We start from the raw sequence: 19,575 nt of genomic DNA on the forward strand, positions 1-19,575 counted from the left end.
TGGAGAACAGGGGCTTCAATCCTGCCTTCATATACAATCCACTGCAGAGCACCAGTGACTCCTACAGATTCACACAAGTGATAGAATCTTGCATGAATCTGGTTATTTCCTCTACTGATTGTTGTGATGTGTTGTGATGGCCACCTCTAGTGGTACAAACCAGCTATGCCCAAAGTTTCTCCTTTGGGAAGCAGTGCCCAGAATGAGAATCAGTCATAGACGTTCAATCATGATGAGAATCAAAGGTATGCCAGCAAAATGTAGGAATACTAGTTAGCTGCTGGGAGAAAGTACCAGTATATTTGCTTGTGAGCTGGATTTTCCCCCTGATCATTTGGTTACAGAGAAGTACACTGCTTGTGCAGTGGGCAGTCATATTGTGACATTATCTCATAATCCAACTTATTAGTGACAGCTGCAATCAGCATTATGTTCTTTGCAATGTGGTTAATTTTCCGCACAATTTTATTTTAATTATGTCCTTGTATCAAATCCTTCCAACAATTTTCTTAACAATTACACCAACACTTCATATATAGATGTACACATAATTCATTTCATTGGTTGTTACAAAGTGGTGTTCATTTGATTTTGTTTCCAGGTGTCATGTGTGGTGGAGCACCTGTTGTTGAATTCCATTTGAGGCAAATCCACATATGACAAGCATTACTCAAAGTACCTGGCCAGACATTTCTCATGATTATGGCAATGGTTTTATCACTCGTGTTTCATCCAGTGAGGAATATGGTTGGCTTCTTCATGCTACCCATATCTGTCAGTCCAGTTAAAACCTTTCTCAGCTTTCCATCCTACATATTCCATCATCCAATCCACTGAAGGGTCATGGTGATACACAAAACATTCAAGTTTTGTAACCTTAACTCAATGACAAAAGAAGTGAATGCAGTCATCCACTACATGTCAGGTTATTGAGCCGCCTCTTATTACACGTGCTGCAGGACTTCTTGTGAGCATTGTTCTTGAAACACTTGAGAGCCCCGTCATCAAACAATGACTTGGTTGAAAGTCCACCACGTAACATCATTGTGTTATATCTAATGCAACATGAGTTTCCTCATATTAACACAGCATGTTCATCATGTACCTTGTGCGGCGAGTCAAACCATGTCCCACAATACACAGGCTTCACCCTCAGGTTTTATCGTAATGGCTGAACATTTTCTATTTCAAATTTGTTCCTGTATTATCAATTATGCTTGCCATATTTTTTTTAAAATCCATGAAAAATATATTTCCCGCCATAAAGTCCAACATTCCCCATGGGTCATTATTCATGACAGCAGATGCCATGCAGATTATTATGCAAGTTTCTGAGGATGTTTCTCTTCCCATGTCACATCAGATCCTCCTTGTTGACAACACTAGTTGATGGTTTCTGTATTGATGAAAGTGTTTGTGCTACACGTTTGATATAATGGACATAAACAATGTCAGAAAAAGCAGGCACCGTCAAGTCTGCAACCACTCAAACATGTATTTTAAAAAGTTGATTACTGTTGTCAAGGTGAGGCAAGTTGTTGATGGAAGTCATCAATCTTATTTCAGATTATCTGCGTAACCAAAGTAGTACATGACTGTTTAAGAAGCACACCATGCATGAAATATTCCCTTAGTTCTGTATCCTACAAGAGGCTGATCACTTCACATGGTGGGCTGAACATGGCTGTGATGAACATCTTGCTAAATTAACAGTAATCATTTCAATTTCATCTGTGTTCAAAGGCAGTCATTGAGTCATCTTTCTACAATTGTTCTTTTTTTCATTTCATCTGAAGAAAAAAGTCTTTTTAAGCACATTTCTAAGTCATAATCACATTTCACAAAAGCTCCAAGAAAACCCAAAGTCTTAATTACTTTAAAACAGTTTCTCCTTCTGCATCTTCACTAACAGGTACTGATGAAATATCCATAATAATTTATAAATATAAAAAATCAACGCAGAAAATAATCTTGATTATCTGGCGAAACAGATTCCATTGGGTGCAAAAGTCAAAATAGCAGTGAAAATCATATGAATGGATCACTGAAATTCAGTGATGACACCATCAAATATGTGAAGCATGTAAACAGTGGAAATAGCACAGAGAATTCATTTCTGTCTGTACACAGTTTCTGGTAGTTTCAGTGTGACAATGTTCAATTGAAACACAGGCATCTGACTGGTGAACTTCAGGAGTGACCACCTGCATGTTGGATTTCAACCGTCCTGAGACGACAACTGTACAAGAAACAAGCAGGAACAGGCCTACACACAGACAGGCCTACACACAGACAGGCCTACACACAGACAGGCCTACACACAGACATGCCTACACACAGACATGCCTACGCATAGACAGGCCTATGCACAGACAGGCCTACGCACAGACAGGCCTACGCACAGACAGGCCTACACACAGACATGCCTACACACAGACAGGCCTACACACAGACAGGCCTACACACAGACAGGCCTACACACAGACACACTGTTCATCTAAGCATATACAAACATAATGGCATGTCTACAGGCAGACACATGGTTCAACTACAGACAGACACAAGGCTCATCTATAGAGAGATACATGTGGAACACATGGTGGGCCAGGGAGACGAGCCCTAACAGTATCAGAACATCTTGGTGGTCTACATGTTCCAGATGGTTCAACAAACACACAGCTATGAAAAAAACTTCCAAGGTTAGCAGCTATGGAAGGTCACGGAAGCTAATAGAACATAATCCTATCATCCCCTGTAACTGCTGTGGGCTACTTTTACATTTGTGTTATGGGTTTCACTGTATGAGGGGTCGAATTTTGATTAATCTTATATTTTGAGCCATGTTGATCTGTCATCAGTCCAATTTGTGTCACTGTTCCTATGACTGTTTGTGATTTGTGCACCATCGTAACAGCGTGATGGTGCTGTCACATGTTGGCTCTGTAGTAGTGGATCTATCTTACACAGAAGTATGTGTGGAACTACATGGAACATACTCAAGCATATACAATAAACCACACATGACATAACATATAAACATTACAAGTGACAAGTTGCTTTGCTTGAATGGATAGTGTCATCAAGTTAGAAATAGGATATTTCAACCAGCACATAAGCATATAAGCATAAGGCATTCAGGGATAACCATGAAGTAAAAGTACCGCTGAAGCCATCATCAGAATCGCCAACGGACTTAAATTTCCACCCCTAAACACAAAACATGTAGATGCAAAGCACTAAACATGCTAAAAGTATAAGAAATAGAGTAACCTAAGGGACCGACCATTTCATATCTGGCAAATGTGTTTGTGTGTGTGTGTGTGTGTTGGGGGGGTCCTGGTATTTGGTATCGAAACTTAGATAATGTTTCAGCTACAGCTACAACATTTACAAAACCAGACTTTTGTATTTACAACTATGAGCTTGAATTATTTCAAAACAAAAAACACCTTGATTGTTTTTCTCAAGAATTTTCAGGGTCTCAGGAATTTTCAGGGACAATATATTATTTTCAATAAAATCCCAGGTCCCCCCCAGAATATTAAATGGTCGGTCCCTTATACCTCCTGCTTGTGCTCAGTGCCTGTCACAGCCCACTTGACACCAAGTCAACTTGGACCAGATTGAAGATTTTTCAAGTGAATACAAAATATTTGTGATACAAACGTTGTTCCCAATGGACTGGCTCTGACCCACATTTGTCTGGTTTGAGTTTGTGATACTGCCTTTTGTCAAGTACAGTTGTGGGAGAGGACCTTTGAAATACCTACTGACCACACCTCACTGACCCGCTGACAGGTTTATTACAAAACAAGATCCTTCTAGATAGGGACATATGTTGTGAATGGCACCAGAGAAGGCACATGGTACCACAGTTTTAAAAAATATATAAGAAGGTACATTTTGTATAAATGTTTTCTGATATGAAACTACGGATATGCTTTCAGGGCCTGTGAACAATCTATATTTATGCTTTCAGGGCCTGTGAACCAATTGTTGATATGCTTTCAGGGCCTGTGAACCAAGTACTTTTAACCTTTCAGCCTAACATAAAAGCTCTTCAACATTCAGTACTGAGAATGATTTGGCATGTTGTAATATGTCCAAGATGAAACAATACCATGCTGTCGGTTGTGTACACCAGTACAGAGGTTGTAGTCATGTAGTAAGTTCCCTCAAATACAACAGCAAATGACATTAAACATACATCAAGCATGTCAACACAATCAAATATCTGCTACAGGCATGAACATAAATGATCTCATTTGTTTGTATGTTTCAAATATCTCAAAGTAAACCGACAACACATTAATGACTTAAAATACTGCCTAAAACACACATCCTACTATCTAGTAATCTTGCAGCTACACAGACCAAGTCCAACCATACAACTCAGGCAGCCTATTCGTGAAGCTGTCTTCGCTGATACAAATCTTAATGACTTGCAACTAAAACTATGACTGCCATAAGAGATATTCTTGAAGCTGTGTTACCTATTGCTACGTTATCTTACTTACGACACAAATCTTAGCTAAGACAGTGAGCTCTTTTGTCACAGACATAATTTCCCAATGACAATTATTCAGGGAATTCCCTAGATTGATTATTAAAAATTTTCTTTATTAAATTTAATACACATTTTAAAGATAAACAATTAAAGCTCTATCAAAGATCGTTGCCTCATGTTATTGTGCTGTAATACTGATCAATGAAGGATATTATCATAAAGCTGATGTCCTTTATCATGCTTAGAGATAGATCCAGAAAGCATTGTAGATGGATGTATAGAATGTGAAAGGATGATGCCGAAGAAATAAGAAAATGTGCTAAAAGATATATGTGAAAAAAAGTAGCAATATATCGTATTCTAGCGATACATATGGGGTCTCACATTTCACGACGCTTTTTCAATCAGTTTCAAAATACATCTCCAACCTAAAAAGTTTGTAAACAAATAGGAGTACACTACTTAACCTTAGAAAAGAACAATGTTCAACTCAAACAACAAGTTATCTAAATGGTGCACTGTGATATCATTCAACTGATATTGGTACAATTCAGCGTGCAGTATTTCCGTCTTCAGTGTGCGGTAACAGTGCTAGTGAAAAAAGGCTTTGGACACTATGCGAGTTGATTGAATATTCATAGAGATACTGATTTTTTTAACATAGAAGAAGGTTACACATGAATGTCTTCCGAGCATCTTATATGAAAACAAATCTTCACGCAACTTTGCGATTTTAAAACTTGAATTTTAACCTGTATGTAAATCACAGAAGAAATTTAATTAGAATTTGCACATTATCCTGTATGCAAGGATCTCGCACCTTGTTAAAGGGCAACTATCCACAAGGACAAGAAATATGTGAATTATATCGATATGGCCACATGTCAAAAACAGACAGATTGCTTCAAACACACTGAACAAACATCTCTTTGCTAGATGTGAGAAGGAAATACTGAACATATGACAATGAAACGCACGCACGCACGCACTCACGCACGCACACACACCATTTGGGAAGGAATGTTATGTGAATCAACCTACCGCTGCAAATCAACATTACATATCTGAAGTATTTTTTTACACAACACTAAAGAAACCTGAATCATTATCTTTTATCAATGGAAATGTAATATTTATTCATGGACGAAATGCTTTTCAAACAACTTGCCATCAAGCTATACATAATGGACAAGGTGCTCACTCCATTGTGCACCATTTATGTCAAACATTGTATGTGTAGTCAAAGGGAAACCACTCTCACTCTCCATATCAATTAACTGCCCTTGACAAGAAAAGGGTGTTTCAGCAGTGTTTTGCAAATACATAGAGTATACCTACACTGTCAAATCGTTTTTTTCAACATGCCATCGTTTGGCCACCTTTGTACCTGTCATAAGCTCCTAAAACAGTTCCAAACCCTGTCTTATTCTTTTTATAATAATTTTAGAAGTTTTTAATTTAATAAGACAACCTTGAAAGACTTAGCTCAGATTTATTTCGCTACAACACCTTTATGGCAATCTTAGCACTAAGACAGCTTTGTGAATAGGCCACCAGAAGCTTAGCACTAAGAAGTTCTTCAAAGCAGGATTTTTTGCCTACAATATGAAATTCTGTCAGTGAGTGAGTGAGTGAATATGGTTTTACGCCGCTTTTAGCAATATTCCAGCAATATCACGGCTGGGGACACCAGAAATGGGCTTCACACATTGTACCCATGTCAGGAATCGAACCCGGATCTTCGACGAACGCTTTAACCACTAGGCTACCCGACTGCCCCTTCTGTCAGTGAGCAAGCTGCAGGTGTTGATGATCTCACACTAGAATAAAACCTTTACCATGAATATAATTAAAAGTTGAAATATGCTTGAATTTGTGTTCATATTCAAATTGCAATGCCATATCATAAAGATGGTAAACACATATGACAATATCTTTCCAAAATGGCATATCATTTGTAAACCCTCTGCCATACCAGTTCTTACTAAGCCTTCATAACATGCGGTCAGGGTCCCGAGCCACAAAGCATTCGTATTGTTACAACCTGTTGTAACTCTATAGTGTACCATAGGCTTATGAATATCACAGAGCCTCAAATAATTTGTGGATTGAGGCCTAGGCCTCTCTTGTTACTGTTGCCAATACCTTACACAATACAAATGGCTTTTGGCACACACTGGTGCAATAATGACAAAACATGATTATTGATGACTAAAATGAACAATATTGAGAGGAAACAACAACAACAATATTGAGAGGAAAAGCTGCAGCATTGAGTCTGTACCTGGTGAGGTGTTGATGCCTTGCAGCAGTTCCACAAAATGTTTTACCCCGTCTGTAAAATGTTGAGATCATGAAGCAACATACCCAAGGTAACAGTTTCCAAACACTGAACACTGCCCCTTCTATCCAGCACCTTGCTCTAACACACAACACAAAGGACAGCACTGGTCCTTGTTGATAGGTCTTCACATGGTGTATAACTGATGTTTCCATAACACCTGAGACAACATAAGGTCACGTTACACATCAAGCTAAGTAGAACTAGCATGGCTACCATGATGATATGAGCTGCAATCCTGAATGCAGAGGTTATTGTGAAAGAGCAGCCCTATGTGACTATGAGCTGCCATGACAAGGGTCCTCTTGCATGCCCTGTGAGATGGTCCTTGTGGTATGGGGTATGTAGGCACTGAAGCTGGAGGTGTTAAAGGGTAAAGGTTCCCAAAATATTTCATCCTGAATATACAAGATGAAGGTGGTATGCCAAGCTCTGTCAACTGATGATTCACATGAAGGTTTTCCCCAGTTCAGGAGCACCTCAGTGAAGATTGCCAAGACACTTTATCATGAAGAGATAGGTGTGGGTGGTGCTGTTGAGCTCACTGGTCAGCTGCAACATGTGTCCATGCAACTCGTCCACAGCTTCTCGCAGTATCTGTAGCTCTCGTGCACTCACAAAGGAAAAGTCTCTCTTCTGCCTGTGTCCGGACTGCTGTGCCAGAGGCTCATACTCCGTAGCTGCAAAACAAGACAGGTCTATCAGTGAGCCTTCTCACATTACCAGCTTACTCAACACCTACACAGAGGAGGCCAGCTGTTGTTGGACAACTATAACATTTACCTGAATGTATGACCAAGTCAGAAAACACAACTGTATAACAAGTATCTTCATTGTTAGTTGAACAGGGCAAGAGTTAACCTGCTTGCATTGTACTGATTATCCAGGCAAAAGCTTTCATTAAAAATCTCTAAGTTACCATAATTGTCACCTTGGCAAGAATGAGCTGATAAAACATACATGAAATACCTGTTGTTACCCATCTCTCTTTGCACAATAACATAAAATATGCATAACCTGGCATCTTTCACTTCTCAATTTGTTTGTTTGTTGTTTAACACTGCAATCAGCAATATTCAAGCTGTATCATGTATATGACGAAGGTCTGTAAATAATAGAGTCTGGCCCAGACAATGCAGTGATTGATATCGTGAACATCAATCCACACATCTTTCTCTGCTTAAGCTTATCCAGAGAGTGTTATGTCTGCATCCATGAATGGCCATGACAAATACGGTCAAAATTATATCAATGGCCGATCAGACTTTGCAATATTCAGAAAATGACTTATTATTCTTTTATACTTAACAGTCCATATGTTCAAATCAAATATTAACTTTGCTAACAAAATGTTCGATGAATTGAAGTTGTGCAATTGAGGGACACCTGAAAAGTCTACCAAAGCTTCTGTAGTTGGCAAAAAAAAAAGAAAAAAAAAGTGTTGAAACTTACACTTATCTGCTTATGCTTATTACTAGACCATTTCTAAATAGTGAAATTAATCCATGCATTAGACATTGCAATTGGACAACATAATACATGAACATCTTATTAGACCCGTGAAGATCCGGGGTAGAAAAGGCGACTGTGCTTGTTATAAAAGGTGACCGGGTGGTCAGGCTAGCTGACTTGGTTGATGCATGTCATCGATCCCAATTGCGTGGATCGATGTTCATGATGTCAATCACTGGATTGTCTGGTCCAGACTCGATTATTTAAAGACCACCGTCATATAGCTGCAATATTGATGAGTGCAGCGTAAAACAACAAACCAAATAATTTATCATTGTTTATCATTTGAAAAGAGCACAGGAAAGATATACTTCTGACACTATCTGAAAACGTCATCAATTGTAACTTACTTTTTTGATATTTGTGTTATTATGAACTTACTTTGCGCACACTGCAGATAGCTCTGTGTATTAACATACACCAACATGGCCAGTTCCTCACAGCTTGCAGTGGAGTACTGTTGGATCCCTGCACCACGAGCCCCTGCCCCCTCATCATCTGATGGGGACTGGGGTGGGGTGACTAGACTTCGGGGAGGGGAAGCTTGGTAGTAGGCCTCTACAACTTGCTTCAGTGATACAGGGAAATCCTCACAGCACAGACTGGTTCCATCACACTGATCCTCCAGCAACCTCTGTGTCACCTTGAAGCGCAAGAGATCTGATGACAGTGTCTGTAGGAACAACTTCTTACATCGAATGTCAGACAAGTAGATGTATGTCCTGACTAATTCACAAGAGATCCGCTTGGCAGCATCCACACAGTTCCTGGACACCTGGATGCCTAAGTGCAGCAGCTTCTGTAGATTAGGTAGTACCTTGGGAACACATCCCCCATCAACACATGACCACGTGTGTTTAGACTGACTTCCCTTGTCTGACCTGTCTGGCTTCTCCACTAGTCTAGGATTACTAACATCTTTGTACTCAGATGTAATTATGCTGCCAACCCAGTTAACAATCTGCTTTAAATTGGTGTACGACATATCAACTGACAAATACTGGTAAGCAAGAGCTCTACGTATTTCTGCAAGATTATGCAGGTTCCTTTTGTAGAGATCTGTTTCCAGAGCCTGGATTACCAGCTGGAGGTAGAGACTTCCCTTCACTATAGACTCTGTGGGAATCACATACATCCCCTTTTCAAGGGAGAGGTTGCCCATCACACGAGTGAAGAGAAGCCAGTCTATGTGAATGCAGCTCGGGTACTTTTGCCACACTTGACTCAGCAGTTTGAATGTCTTGTACGATACTCTGATGCAACTCGTACCTAAGAGACTTTTTTCAATGATTTCAGACACAATTTCATCTGTTGGCTTTAACCTTGAGGAGAAGTCACTGACCAGGTCAAGCCCATACTCCAGGAACTTCTCTCCTTCTTCTAAGGCTGCCTCAACTGTATTCACATGCAAGTGAGTCAAAGATGCTGCAAGTTCGTCTTCTTCAGTAACATACTGACTATGATAAGATATCAAACGACTTGAGCGACCTTCAAGGCTTACTTTTTCATAGGAATTAGATGGCTTGGAGGGAAAGAATTTACGAATGTCTAAGCGAGGAGCACTGTGGGATGAACTATTAGTGACACTGACCGTTCTTGTCATCTTTGGACCTGAAATTTGAGTAGGATGTTTAAAGCTCTTTGAAGGGCATCGATTGACAGGATTTAGAATCTCACAATCCGTGTTATCAGAGTCAGGTTGGTATTCATCATCATCATCATCATCATCATCATCATCATCACTGTCACTTTCATCAATTTCTATCTGTGATGAGTCAGAGACATCAGATAAACTTGGCACTGGTGATGCAGCTCGAGCATTCTCATTAGGCTGAAAGACTGCATCCATGAAATGTCTGCTGCCAGTGGAGGAGGGTTTACTGCTGCTACTCGATACATCCGAAAATTCTGATGGTGACTGTGGCCTTCCACCTACTGTCTTATTTTGCTTGAGAACATTGCCAAAAATAGCTGCCATTTTAGTTCTAGCAGAGTCTGTTAATAGCAGCCTTTTCTTCATACCAGTTTCTTTCTTATCATTAACACCTTTATCAAGACTTGGCACTTCAGGTTTAGCCATCGTCTCATCTGGAGTGGCTGAAAGTGATGCAAAAATGCCAAGCCTCGTGTTGGCTACATCATCATCTGATGACAAGACAATGGGGGACGAAGTCACTGCAGGGTTTGGGGGATAGGCTGGATGATGCTCAGGAGTTTTCTGTCTCAGATCAAGGTCAGGAAGGTCATCTGAGAATTCATCTTCATCGTCTGTGATGGTGATTGTCCTCCTCAGCTTGCTGCTGCTGCATTTTGGTGCCAACTCAGGCAGATTCAGCCTGGCACGTTTGCAAGCTGGAGGTAAGCACTTACGATCTTCCTTTTCCTTTTTGTTTTGAGACCAAGATTTTTTGTTATCATACTTGTGTTTTACTGGCGGAATTGCAATCTGTTCTCTCAGGCAGGTCATACTGTTTGGACCCTTGCAAGACTTGGAAGTGGATGGCTCTGTAGGATTTAGTTCATTTTCTTTTTTCTGGAAAAAATAAAAGGGACAGTTGAAAATAACATAGTGAACGAAACCCTGAGACAAACCCGGTATAGGATACCTCTCATTCTGGTTAACCATGTCTTTACTAACGCTGATAATTCTTACAATGTGTTACAGATAATTTTACTTTCTTAAACTTTCAGAAGATGAAAATCCCCCCCGCCCCCACAAATTTGGAAGACTTTAACTTTATGACCAAATTGATGAGAGAATTTCTATCTAATCTATCTGTCCATATACAAGAGTAGTTTTGAGCTATCAAAACAATACCATGAAATTGGGATTCTGAACTTTGTATTTCTATATGAGGTACACATCACTATGAACAGAGTCAAAGTCAAACTTGTTGCCACTGAAACGAAAAAAGAAAAAAATCTGAACACCTCTAAATAGCAAACGGCAACGTTTGGCAACCTGGGTGCCATTTTACAAAACAACCTTAGCGCTACAACTGTCATAAGTCTATGTTAAGATATGGGAGTTACGATCACCTCAGTGCTAAGAGCTCTTTGTACAATGGCACCCTGCTCATTGTGTGTGCACAGTTTCAAGAAACATGAAGAGATGTTAAAGTCAAAATTGTTGCCATGAATTGATTAAAACAGGAAAAATTCACAATTTTGAAAAATCCCTAAATAGCAAAGGCACCACTTCAGCCCTTGGTTAATACATGAACCAGGTTTTTTACACCTACCTCCACCCTTTTTCTAGACTAAGTCCAAATTGACTATATGGAAATAGGGAAAAATGAAAATGCCAAATATCCGAAAATAGCAAAAGGCACCACTTCAGGATCTGTTTGAAATATCTGTCACGCTTTGCTGAAAGATATTGAACGATTTAAGAATTGTGCTCTGGAAAGAAATCCATCCCACTTTTAGAGACTAAGTCCAAACTGTTTCCATGTAAATCGAGAAAAACAAAAATGCCCATGTGAATAGCAAATGGCACCACTTCAGGATCTGTTTGATATACCTGCAAAGTTTTGTTGAAAAATATTGAAGGTTTTTTTAGTTATGCTATGGAAATGAAATGATTTCGGACTGATGGCCAGACGGACAGACAAGGCGCCGACGATATGTGAATATTACAGGGACAGATTTTTGTTTACAGAAAAAAGGGGTATATAAATGTCCATTAACTAATACACAAAACCATTTCATCCACATTGGAACTATCGGTAAGTTTGTTCATTACCACTCCACTCCTACAGATGTAAGGACGTGGACTCCAGCACACAGTGCCAACACAACTACAGGCATGTAGTGGGAATTAGACATGGACAGGAAGTACATCTTATTCCAAACTGACTACCTCTTGATACAATGTCTTCTAGTAATTAGCATTTGTAAGTGAGAACACCTGCAACCATGGCAACCTTGAGATCTTTACAATACCATACAACACCATACAACTATGGGGAAATTTTGCATACTTTCTCCAAATAGTTATCAGCAAGTATATGTTGTAAACTACCAATAAGACATATATATTGTTACAATCAAGCTCATAACATCATAGTAAATCCTGACTTTGTAAAGTCAAACAAATGGCCAGTTTTTTGGTTACTGGGTATTAATCATATTTTAGAATCTACGTTTTTTTTAACTTATGTATAAGTATAACAATAAGTGGGGAAAAGATATATGTAATGGCTTTAATAACATATCAACATATGCAATTCAAGCCAGCATGTGTAGTGGAACCATATCGTTTAAATGTAAGGAGTCTACAATCTGAACCACATTTTATTTCTGAGCAAATCTCTGAATATGACATAGTATGTTAAACAGAATCACGCCTAACCATGCTAACCTTGATGATTCTGTAAACACAAATGACCCGACAATAGACCTTTATCATTCTCCTCATAGGAGGGATAGGAATTGTTTTGGTGGTGGTATTATCATATATTTCTTGACAATGTTGTATGTTAAAAGTAGGGAAGATTTAGAATCATATAATTATGTAAATATGTTTTTGAGGTTTTTTTGCCTCAGAAGAGACTATTATAATGTGCGTGGTACAGACCACCTGACACCCCTGTGTTGTTTTGGGATCAACTAGAACACTCACTTGAAACTTCACTAGATTATATGCCTTACTTGGTGATTTTAAGAAAGATTTACTCAACAGCAACCTTCACCATCTGCACAATATTTTAGTTAGGAAGAGTTTACGTAATGTAATTAAGGAGCCTATACGCGTCACTCAGTATTCACAAACTCTGCTTGACCCTATTGTTATCAGTGACGATTGTAATTGAATAGAGTCGAGTGTTGTCGACTTCAGCATGCATATCAGTGACCACAAGGGGGTTGTTGTTTCGCTAGTGAACTGCATTGACATAAAAAAAACCTGTGTAAGAAAGCTTCTGATTCATAAAAATGGTTAAATGTTAAATGAATTGATTGAATCAACTATTTCGATGCACATGTTTAATAGCTGCGAGTCTATTAATGTAATATGTGATATTTTTCTGTCCACATTAAAAAACTAGATAAGCTTATGCATACCAAGCTGTGCTGTTACAATAAGGTCAACAGATAAAGCATGGTTTGATAGTGAACTACAGAGAGAAAAAAGAATAAAAGATCGACTGAGAAAAAAATCTAGACGAATATGCAATAAACATGATTTATCTAAATATAGAAATAAAGTAAATAATTTGAAGAAAGCTGTCAAGGAAAACTTTTATCTGAACTTAGATGAATTATTATCTACACAAATAAAGATTTTCTGATTTTGATAAAGCTGAAGCTCTCAACGATTGTTTTGCACCAGTTTCCAATGTTGATGATGAAGGTGTCTCACTACCACCATGTGATCAAGAATAGGATTATACAATTATAGCAAATCAATAAATAACAGATCTCATAAAATCCCTACCAGTAAACAAAGCAAGTGGATTACCAGGTACTAAACCACAGATTACTAAAAAACATATCCCTATTCAAAGCCAATCCTTTACGATTGTTATTCAATTTGTCTCTTGAACAAAGCACATTCCCATCACAGTGGAAACTAGCTAATGTAATGCCTTTGTACAAAAAGGGAGATAAATACCACCCTTCCAACTACAGGCCTACTTCACTGTTATATTGTCTTGGGAAATTATTTGAAAGACTTATTTTTAAAAGAATGTATAATTATTTTCTGGAGAATAAACTACTTTCCAAATATCAATCGGGATTCATGCCAAACAATTGTACTACATATCAACCAATCTCATTAAAATCAGACCTTAGTTCTGGCTACCGCTAAACAAAGATCTGAGGACATCCCATTAAGGGTCATGTCAGACCGACCTTGTGCGAACTTTGACCGACCAATAGAATGACCAATCAGAAGGCAGCTTTCTCGTGCTTTACGGGACTAATTTCAAATTGGCGACTACGCTTCGAAACATATGTTGACAAATTCTCGATTACAAATGTGAAACCTAAACAAAAGAACATTCTGGAATGGCTAATAGATGGTCTAGATTGTATGGATTCAGTCGTTAAACCTGTAACTATCGTTCGGAATACCCCATGTTAAAGTTTTCGAGGTTGTATGATTAGAAATCACATTCCGACTGTCACTTTCATTATCTGGTAAGCGACGGATGAAAGGTCGTTCTGACGTGACCCCTAATGGGATGTCTTCAGAACTTTGTTTAGCGATAGTCTGTTTTTAATGAGATTGACATATCAACTAATTGAAACTTGTCATCACATTAGTAATTTGCTTGATGATCAAAAATATTTTTGTATGATATTCTGTGATATTTCTTAGGCATTCGACAGGGTATGGCACAAAGGTATATTGCATAAGCTTCAACAATATGGTAGAACTGGTTAATTATTAGCTTGGTGTCACAGTTATCTGTCAGCTCGTTGCCAAAGAGTATTTATTAATGGTAGTTTATCAAGTAAAAAATTCACCACAGCAGGGGTCCCACAGGGCTCTTTACTAAGGCCGTTCCTATTTCTAGTTTCCATAAATGATATTACTGACCAGCTTCAAAATATTACTTATTCGCCCACGTTACATGTATAGGAACTTCATCTATTGATATGGTCGTGAATGAAGACGGCCTATATCAAGACCTTCTCTCCCTTCATCAGTGGGCAAGCACATGGCTTGTAAACTTTAATATGTGCTTTTTAGTCACACACAGGTGTGGGATTATCCAACTATTTGTCATGCTAACAGTGCCAATTAACAAGTAGAAACTCCTGGGGGGCACTTTATCTCAAGATACCAAATGGACGGCACATGTTTCAAGTGCTGCTAGGTCAACAACGAAAATGGTTTCAGCTATGCGTAAACTTAAATATAATTTAAATACAGTAAACTACGTTTATAACAAATATGCTTATAACGAACTGGCGGATATAACAACCTGGCTTTTTTGGTCCCGGCCTTTTGCTGTATATATGATGTATATGCTTACAACAAACTATGGTTATAAGTTATATAACAAACTAAAATTTGTGGTCCCTTTGCGTTCGTTATCACCGTAGTTTACTGTAGATATAATCTAATATATAATATTCTGGAATACTCATCGGAAGTATGGGAAAATTGTTCTGCCTATAAAACTGAAATTAATACAGCTTACTGCTGCCAGAATTGTTACAGCTTTGACGAAGTTTTCCTCGAGAGAAAGTTTATATTTTGAAACCGGCTGACTACCACTGAATGAGTGACGAAAAAGTAAAAAAACTTACGACAGTGCACAAAATATGAACGAATGTCCCTCATATCTAAGGGTTTGTTACCCCACAATAGATCAGCTGCTTCAAATTATAACCTATGTAACAAACAGAACATGACTGTACCTTTGCCAGAACAAATATGTTTCAGAAAGTATTTAATTTTGACTCGGATTGTGGAATTCACAAAATGAAAATGTAGAAATAGTATCTTTGTAGCTGATTTGGATAACAAAAATTTATCCAAATGTCATTAAATCTCCATATCATTTCAGCTATGGAAAGTGTGAAATTAATATCATACACACATTACATAGATGTAGCAATCTAAATGATGATTTATTTAGGGTAAATTTGTTTAACACAATTTCTTGCTCTTGCAGTTCCCAATGAGAAAACGCTTTTCACTATTTTCTTGAATGTAAAAAATATACTTTGATAAGACAATATTTGTATGCCAACATTAGGAATTCTTAGTGGAAACAAAAATCTATCCAAGGAACAAAATCATTCAATTTTTAAATATATCCATCAATTTATAGTAGAAACAAACAGATTCTAAATTTATTTTAATGTAACAAGAATTATATTTATCACTAGCTACTTCTAAATTATCTTGTTTTACATGTGACTTGCACATTTAATACTGTACAAGCTTGTTTCAGTACAAAAAGTCTTAGGTATATTCTATTTCATTTTTATGTCAAACAATAGCATTTATTGTAATTATCACAGCTTAGTTATGTGCTATATTTCCCACCCTTCACTTAAATTTAAAATGTCAATTTGTATATTAACTACCGTGGTATTAGATAAATATATCAAATATCTTTCACAAATGTACCATTATATATCAATAAATATAAATATATCTCATGTATATATGTATGTGTGTGTGTGTGTGTGTGTGTGTGTGTTATTATATATTCTCATTACTTGTATATAATTCCTATGCACTGTACATATATTCTGCACTATCTAATGAAATGTATGTTGAAGGCCTAGTAAGTGTGTCACTTGTGCCTAATCCATTTGATTTTCCGCAATATGATATGTTAAAATCAAATGCCAAAAATCCAGAGGTGAGATTTTAACATGTTAAGATGTTTAGATGTAGTAATCGGCCATATTAGTAGACCACCAACCCCTTTTGATGACAGACTTTCCCCACATTCCATTTATGATGCTCACGCTGATGCAGATGGGAGGCACTCTTTAATTTCCTTTCCTTTAAGTTACATATTCTAACATAAGTAGATGAACTTTTATCACATTCAAGTAACATGATACCTAATCTTAACGAGAGTGAAAAGTTGACACATGATATGACATATTATACACAATGATAGTTTACATGGTTTAGTAAACATTTTATCTGAAAAGTTGTCATTCATGTATAACAGAAGTATTTCTTCTATGTCATAATTCTATACTTACATTATAGCAAGTTAGCTTAAAACACAAGTATTAATTTTGTTTCTATATACACTGATTGTATGGTTTAAGATATATATAAGATAGCTACATGATAAAACGCAAAATACAATGAAGAATGGTTTATTCTACGATGAAATATTGTTCGATCATGATGTAATTACTGGAGATTCGAACATGCACTTGATGACGTCGTAACATGGACATTATTTTTTATAGAGAAGTATATTGTAAGTTGTTCCCCCTAGATGTAGCTGTATCTATGTTAAAAAATAAAGCTTGCACCTGGTGTATGTTGATATCGAAACCTTGTTGTACTTGACAAAATCAGGTTACACTCATATTGGCACCTATTAACTTTAGATGTATATAAATTAGGAAAAAATATATCTAAGATCCATATCAGTGTCATGTTTTTTAATGTAGTTCCTGGTACATGAAACAAATAATGGCAACTGTGACATGATTGTTATCAGTGTTCCCATTCACCTGTAATTATCAGTCTTTTACCAATAAAATTATGCTTGGACTGGTAATTCATGTGACTGCATTTGTCAGCTATGAATGTAGACTGCCTTGAACATGATTATGAATGAATTAAGTCCTGGTAATTTTCATCTGGTAATTTTTAGAGTCACCAGTCAAATAGGACTGGAAGTTTCAAAAGCCAGCAGGTACACTGTGTCATTGATCATATTCAAAATCCAAATGTCATGTGTTCAGTGATACATGAAGTTACTTCAAATCACATTTGAATGTCACTGTCAAGATCATTATCACTGCTCCAAGCAGACTTGTCAGCTCCTTGTCCATGTTGTTTGTCTATGAGGCAAGAATTATCTTGTCTCATAGACAAACAACATGGACCAGGAGCATGGATAATTCTTGCTTTCTTGTTCATCTCCTTGTGATGTTCCGTCTTCAGCTCCTTGTCTACAAAACATGCAAGGTGATGCTTGCTTCCTTGTCATATTCCATCTTCATCTCCTTGTCTACCAGGCATGCAAGGTGATGCTCACTTCCTTGTGTGATGTTCTGTCTTCAGCTCCTTGTCTACCAGACATGCAACGTGATGCTCACTTCCTTGTATTGCTCCGTCTTCAGCTCCTTGTCTACCAGGCATGCAACGTGATGCTCACTTCCTTGTGATGTTCCGTCTTCATCTCCTTGTCTAGCAGGCATGCAACATGATGCTCATTTCCTTGTATTGCTCCGTCTTAAGCTCCTTGTCTACCAGGCATGCAACGTGATGCTCACTTCATTGTATTGCTCCGTCTTAAGCTCCTTGTCTACCAGACATGCAAGGTGATGCTCGCTTCCTTGTGATGTTCTGTCTTCAGCTCCTTGTCTACCAGGCATGCAACGTGATGCTCACTTCCTTGTATTGCTCCGTCTTCAGCTCCTTGTCTACCAGGCATGCAACGTGATGCTCGCTTCCTTGTATTGCTCCATCTTCAGCTCCTTGTCTACCAGGCATGCAACGTGATGCTCACTTCCTTGTCATATTCCATCTTCAGCTCCTTATCTACCAGGCATGCAAGGTGATGCTCGCTTCCTTGTGATGTTCTGTCTTCAGCTCCTTGTCTACCAAGCATGCAAGGTGATGCTCACTTCCTTGTATTGCTCCTTCTTCAGCTCCTTGTCTACCAGGCATGCAAGGTGATGCTCACTTCCTTGTATTGCTCCGTCTTCATCTCCTTGTCTACCAGGCATGCAACGTGATGCTCACTTCCTTGTATTGCTCCGTCTTCAGCTCCTTGTCTACCAGGCATGCAAGGTGATGCTCACTTCCTTGTATTGCTCTGTCTTCAGCTCCTTGTCTACTAGGCATGCAACGTGATGCTCACTTCCTTGTGATGTTCCGTCTTCATCTCCTTTTCTACCAGGTATGCAACGTGATGCTCACTTCCTTGTGATGTTCTGTCTTCATCTCCTTGTCTACCAGGCATGCAAGGTGATGCTCACTTCCTTGTATTGCTCTGTCTTCCGCTCCTTGTCTACCAGGCATGCAACGTGATGCTCACTTCCTTGTATTGTTCCGTCTTCAGCTCCTTGTCTACCAGACATACAAGGTGATGCTTGCTTCCTTGTCATATTCCGTCTTCATCTCCTTGTCTACCAGGCATGCAAGGTGATGCTCACTTCCTTGTATTGCTCTGTCTTCCGCTCCTTGTCTACCAGGCATGCAACGTGATGCTCACTTCCTTGTATAGTTCCGTCTTCAGCTCCTTGTCTACCAGACATACAAGGTGATGCTCACTTCATTGTATTGCTCCGTCTTAAGCTCCTTGTCTACCAGACATACAATATCATGTCAGTTCACTCACTAAGTGCATGTTTTATACGGATAAAATGAGCCCTGTCATCTTTTTCCAATGGTAATCAGAGCAGAGAACACGTGTATATGTTAATCTAAGGCAAGTTCTACTTTTTTTAAGTGAAACTTTAACAATTGTCTGATTGTTTAGAGCAGGCAGGTGGTTACTGTGGATTTTTCTTGTGCTTAGAAACATTGTTCAAGCAATCATAATGA

At 38.3% G+C, this 19,575-nt stretch overlaps 1 protein-coding gene across 3 annotated transcripts in view; it reads right to left on the reverse strand.

The window, feature by feature from the left end:
• Window positions 1–3,251: 3,251 nt before the first annotated feature.
• Window positions 3,252–19,575, reverse strand: part of LOC139452112 (SUMO-interacting motif-containing protein 1-like) — a 38,240-nt gene continuing 21,916 nt past the window's right edge. For all 3 annotated transcript variants that reach the window (XM_071233434.1, XM_071233435.1, XM_071233433.1), the window contains exons 2-3: window positions 8,742–10,893; window positions 3,252–7,528 (exon numbers count right to left, since the gene is read on the reverse strand). In XM_071233434.1, the coding sequence (XP_071089535.1) occupies window positions 7,329–7,528; window positions 8,742–10,893 (2,352 nt within the window). In that variant the 3' untranslated portion in view covers window positions 3,252–7,328. The remainder of the gene's footprint in view (window positions 7,529–8,741; window positions 10,894–19,575) is intronic.

This window comes from Haliotis cracherodii, unplaced genomic scaffold (assembly GCF_022045235.1).
Source record: "Haliotis cracherodii isolate W230 unplaced genomic scaffold, xgHalCrac1.p SCAF_9, whole genome shotgun sequence".
NCBI lineage: Eukaryota > Metazoa > Mollusca > Gastropoda > Lepetellida > Haliotidae > Haliotis > Haliotis cracherodii.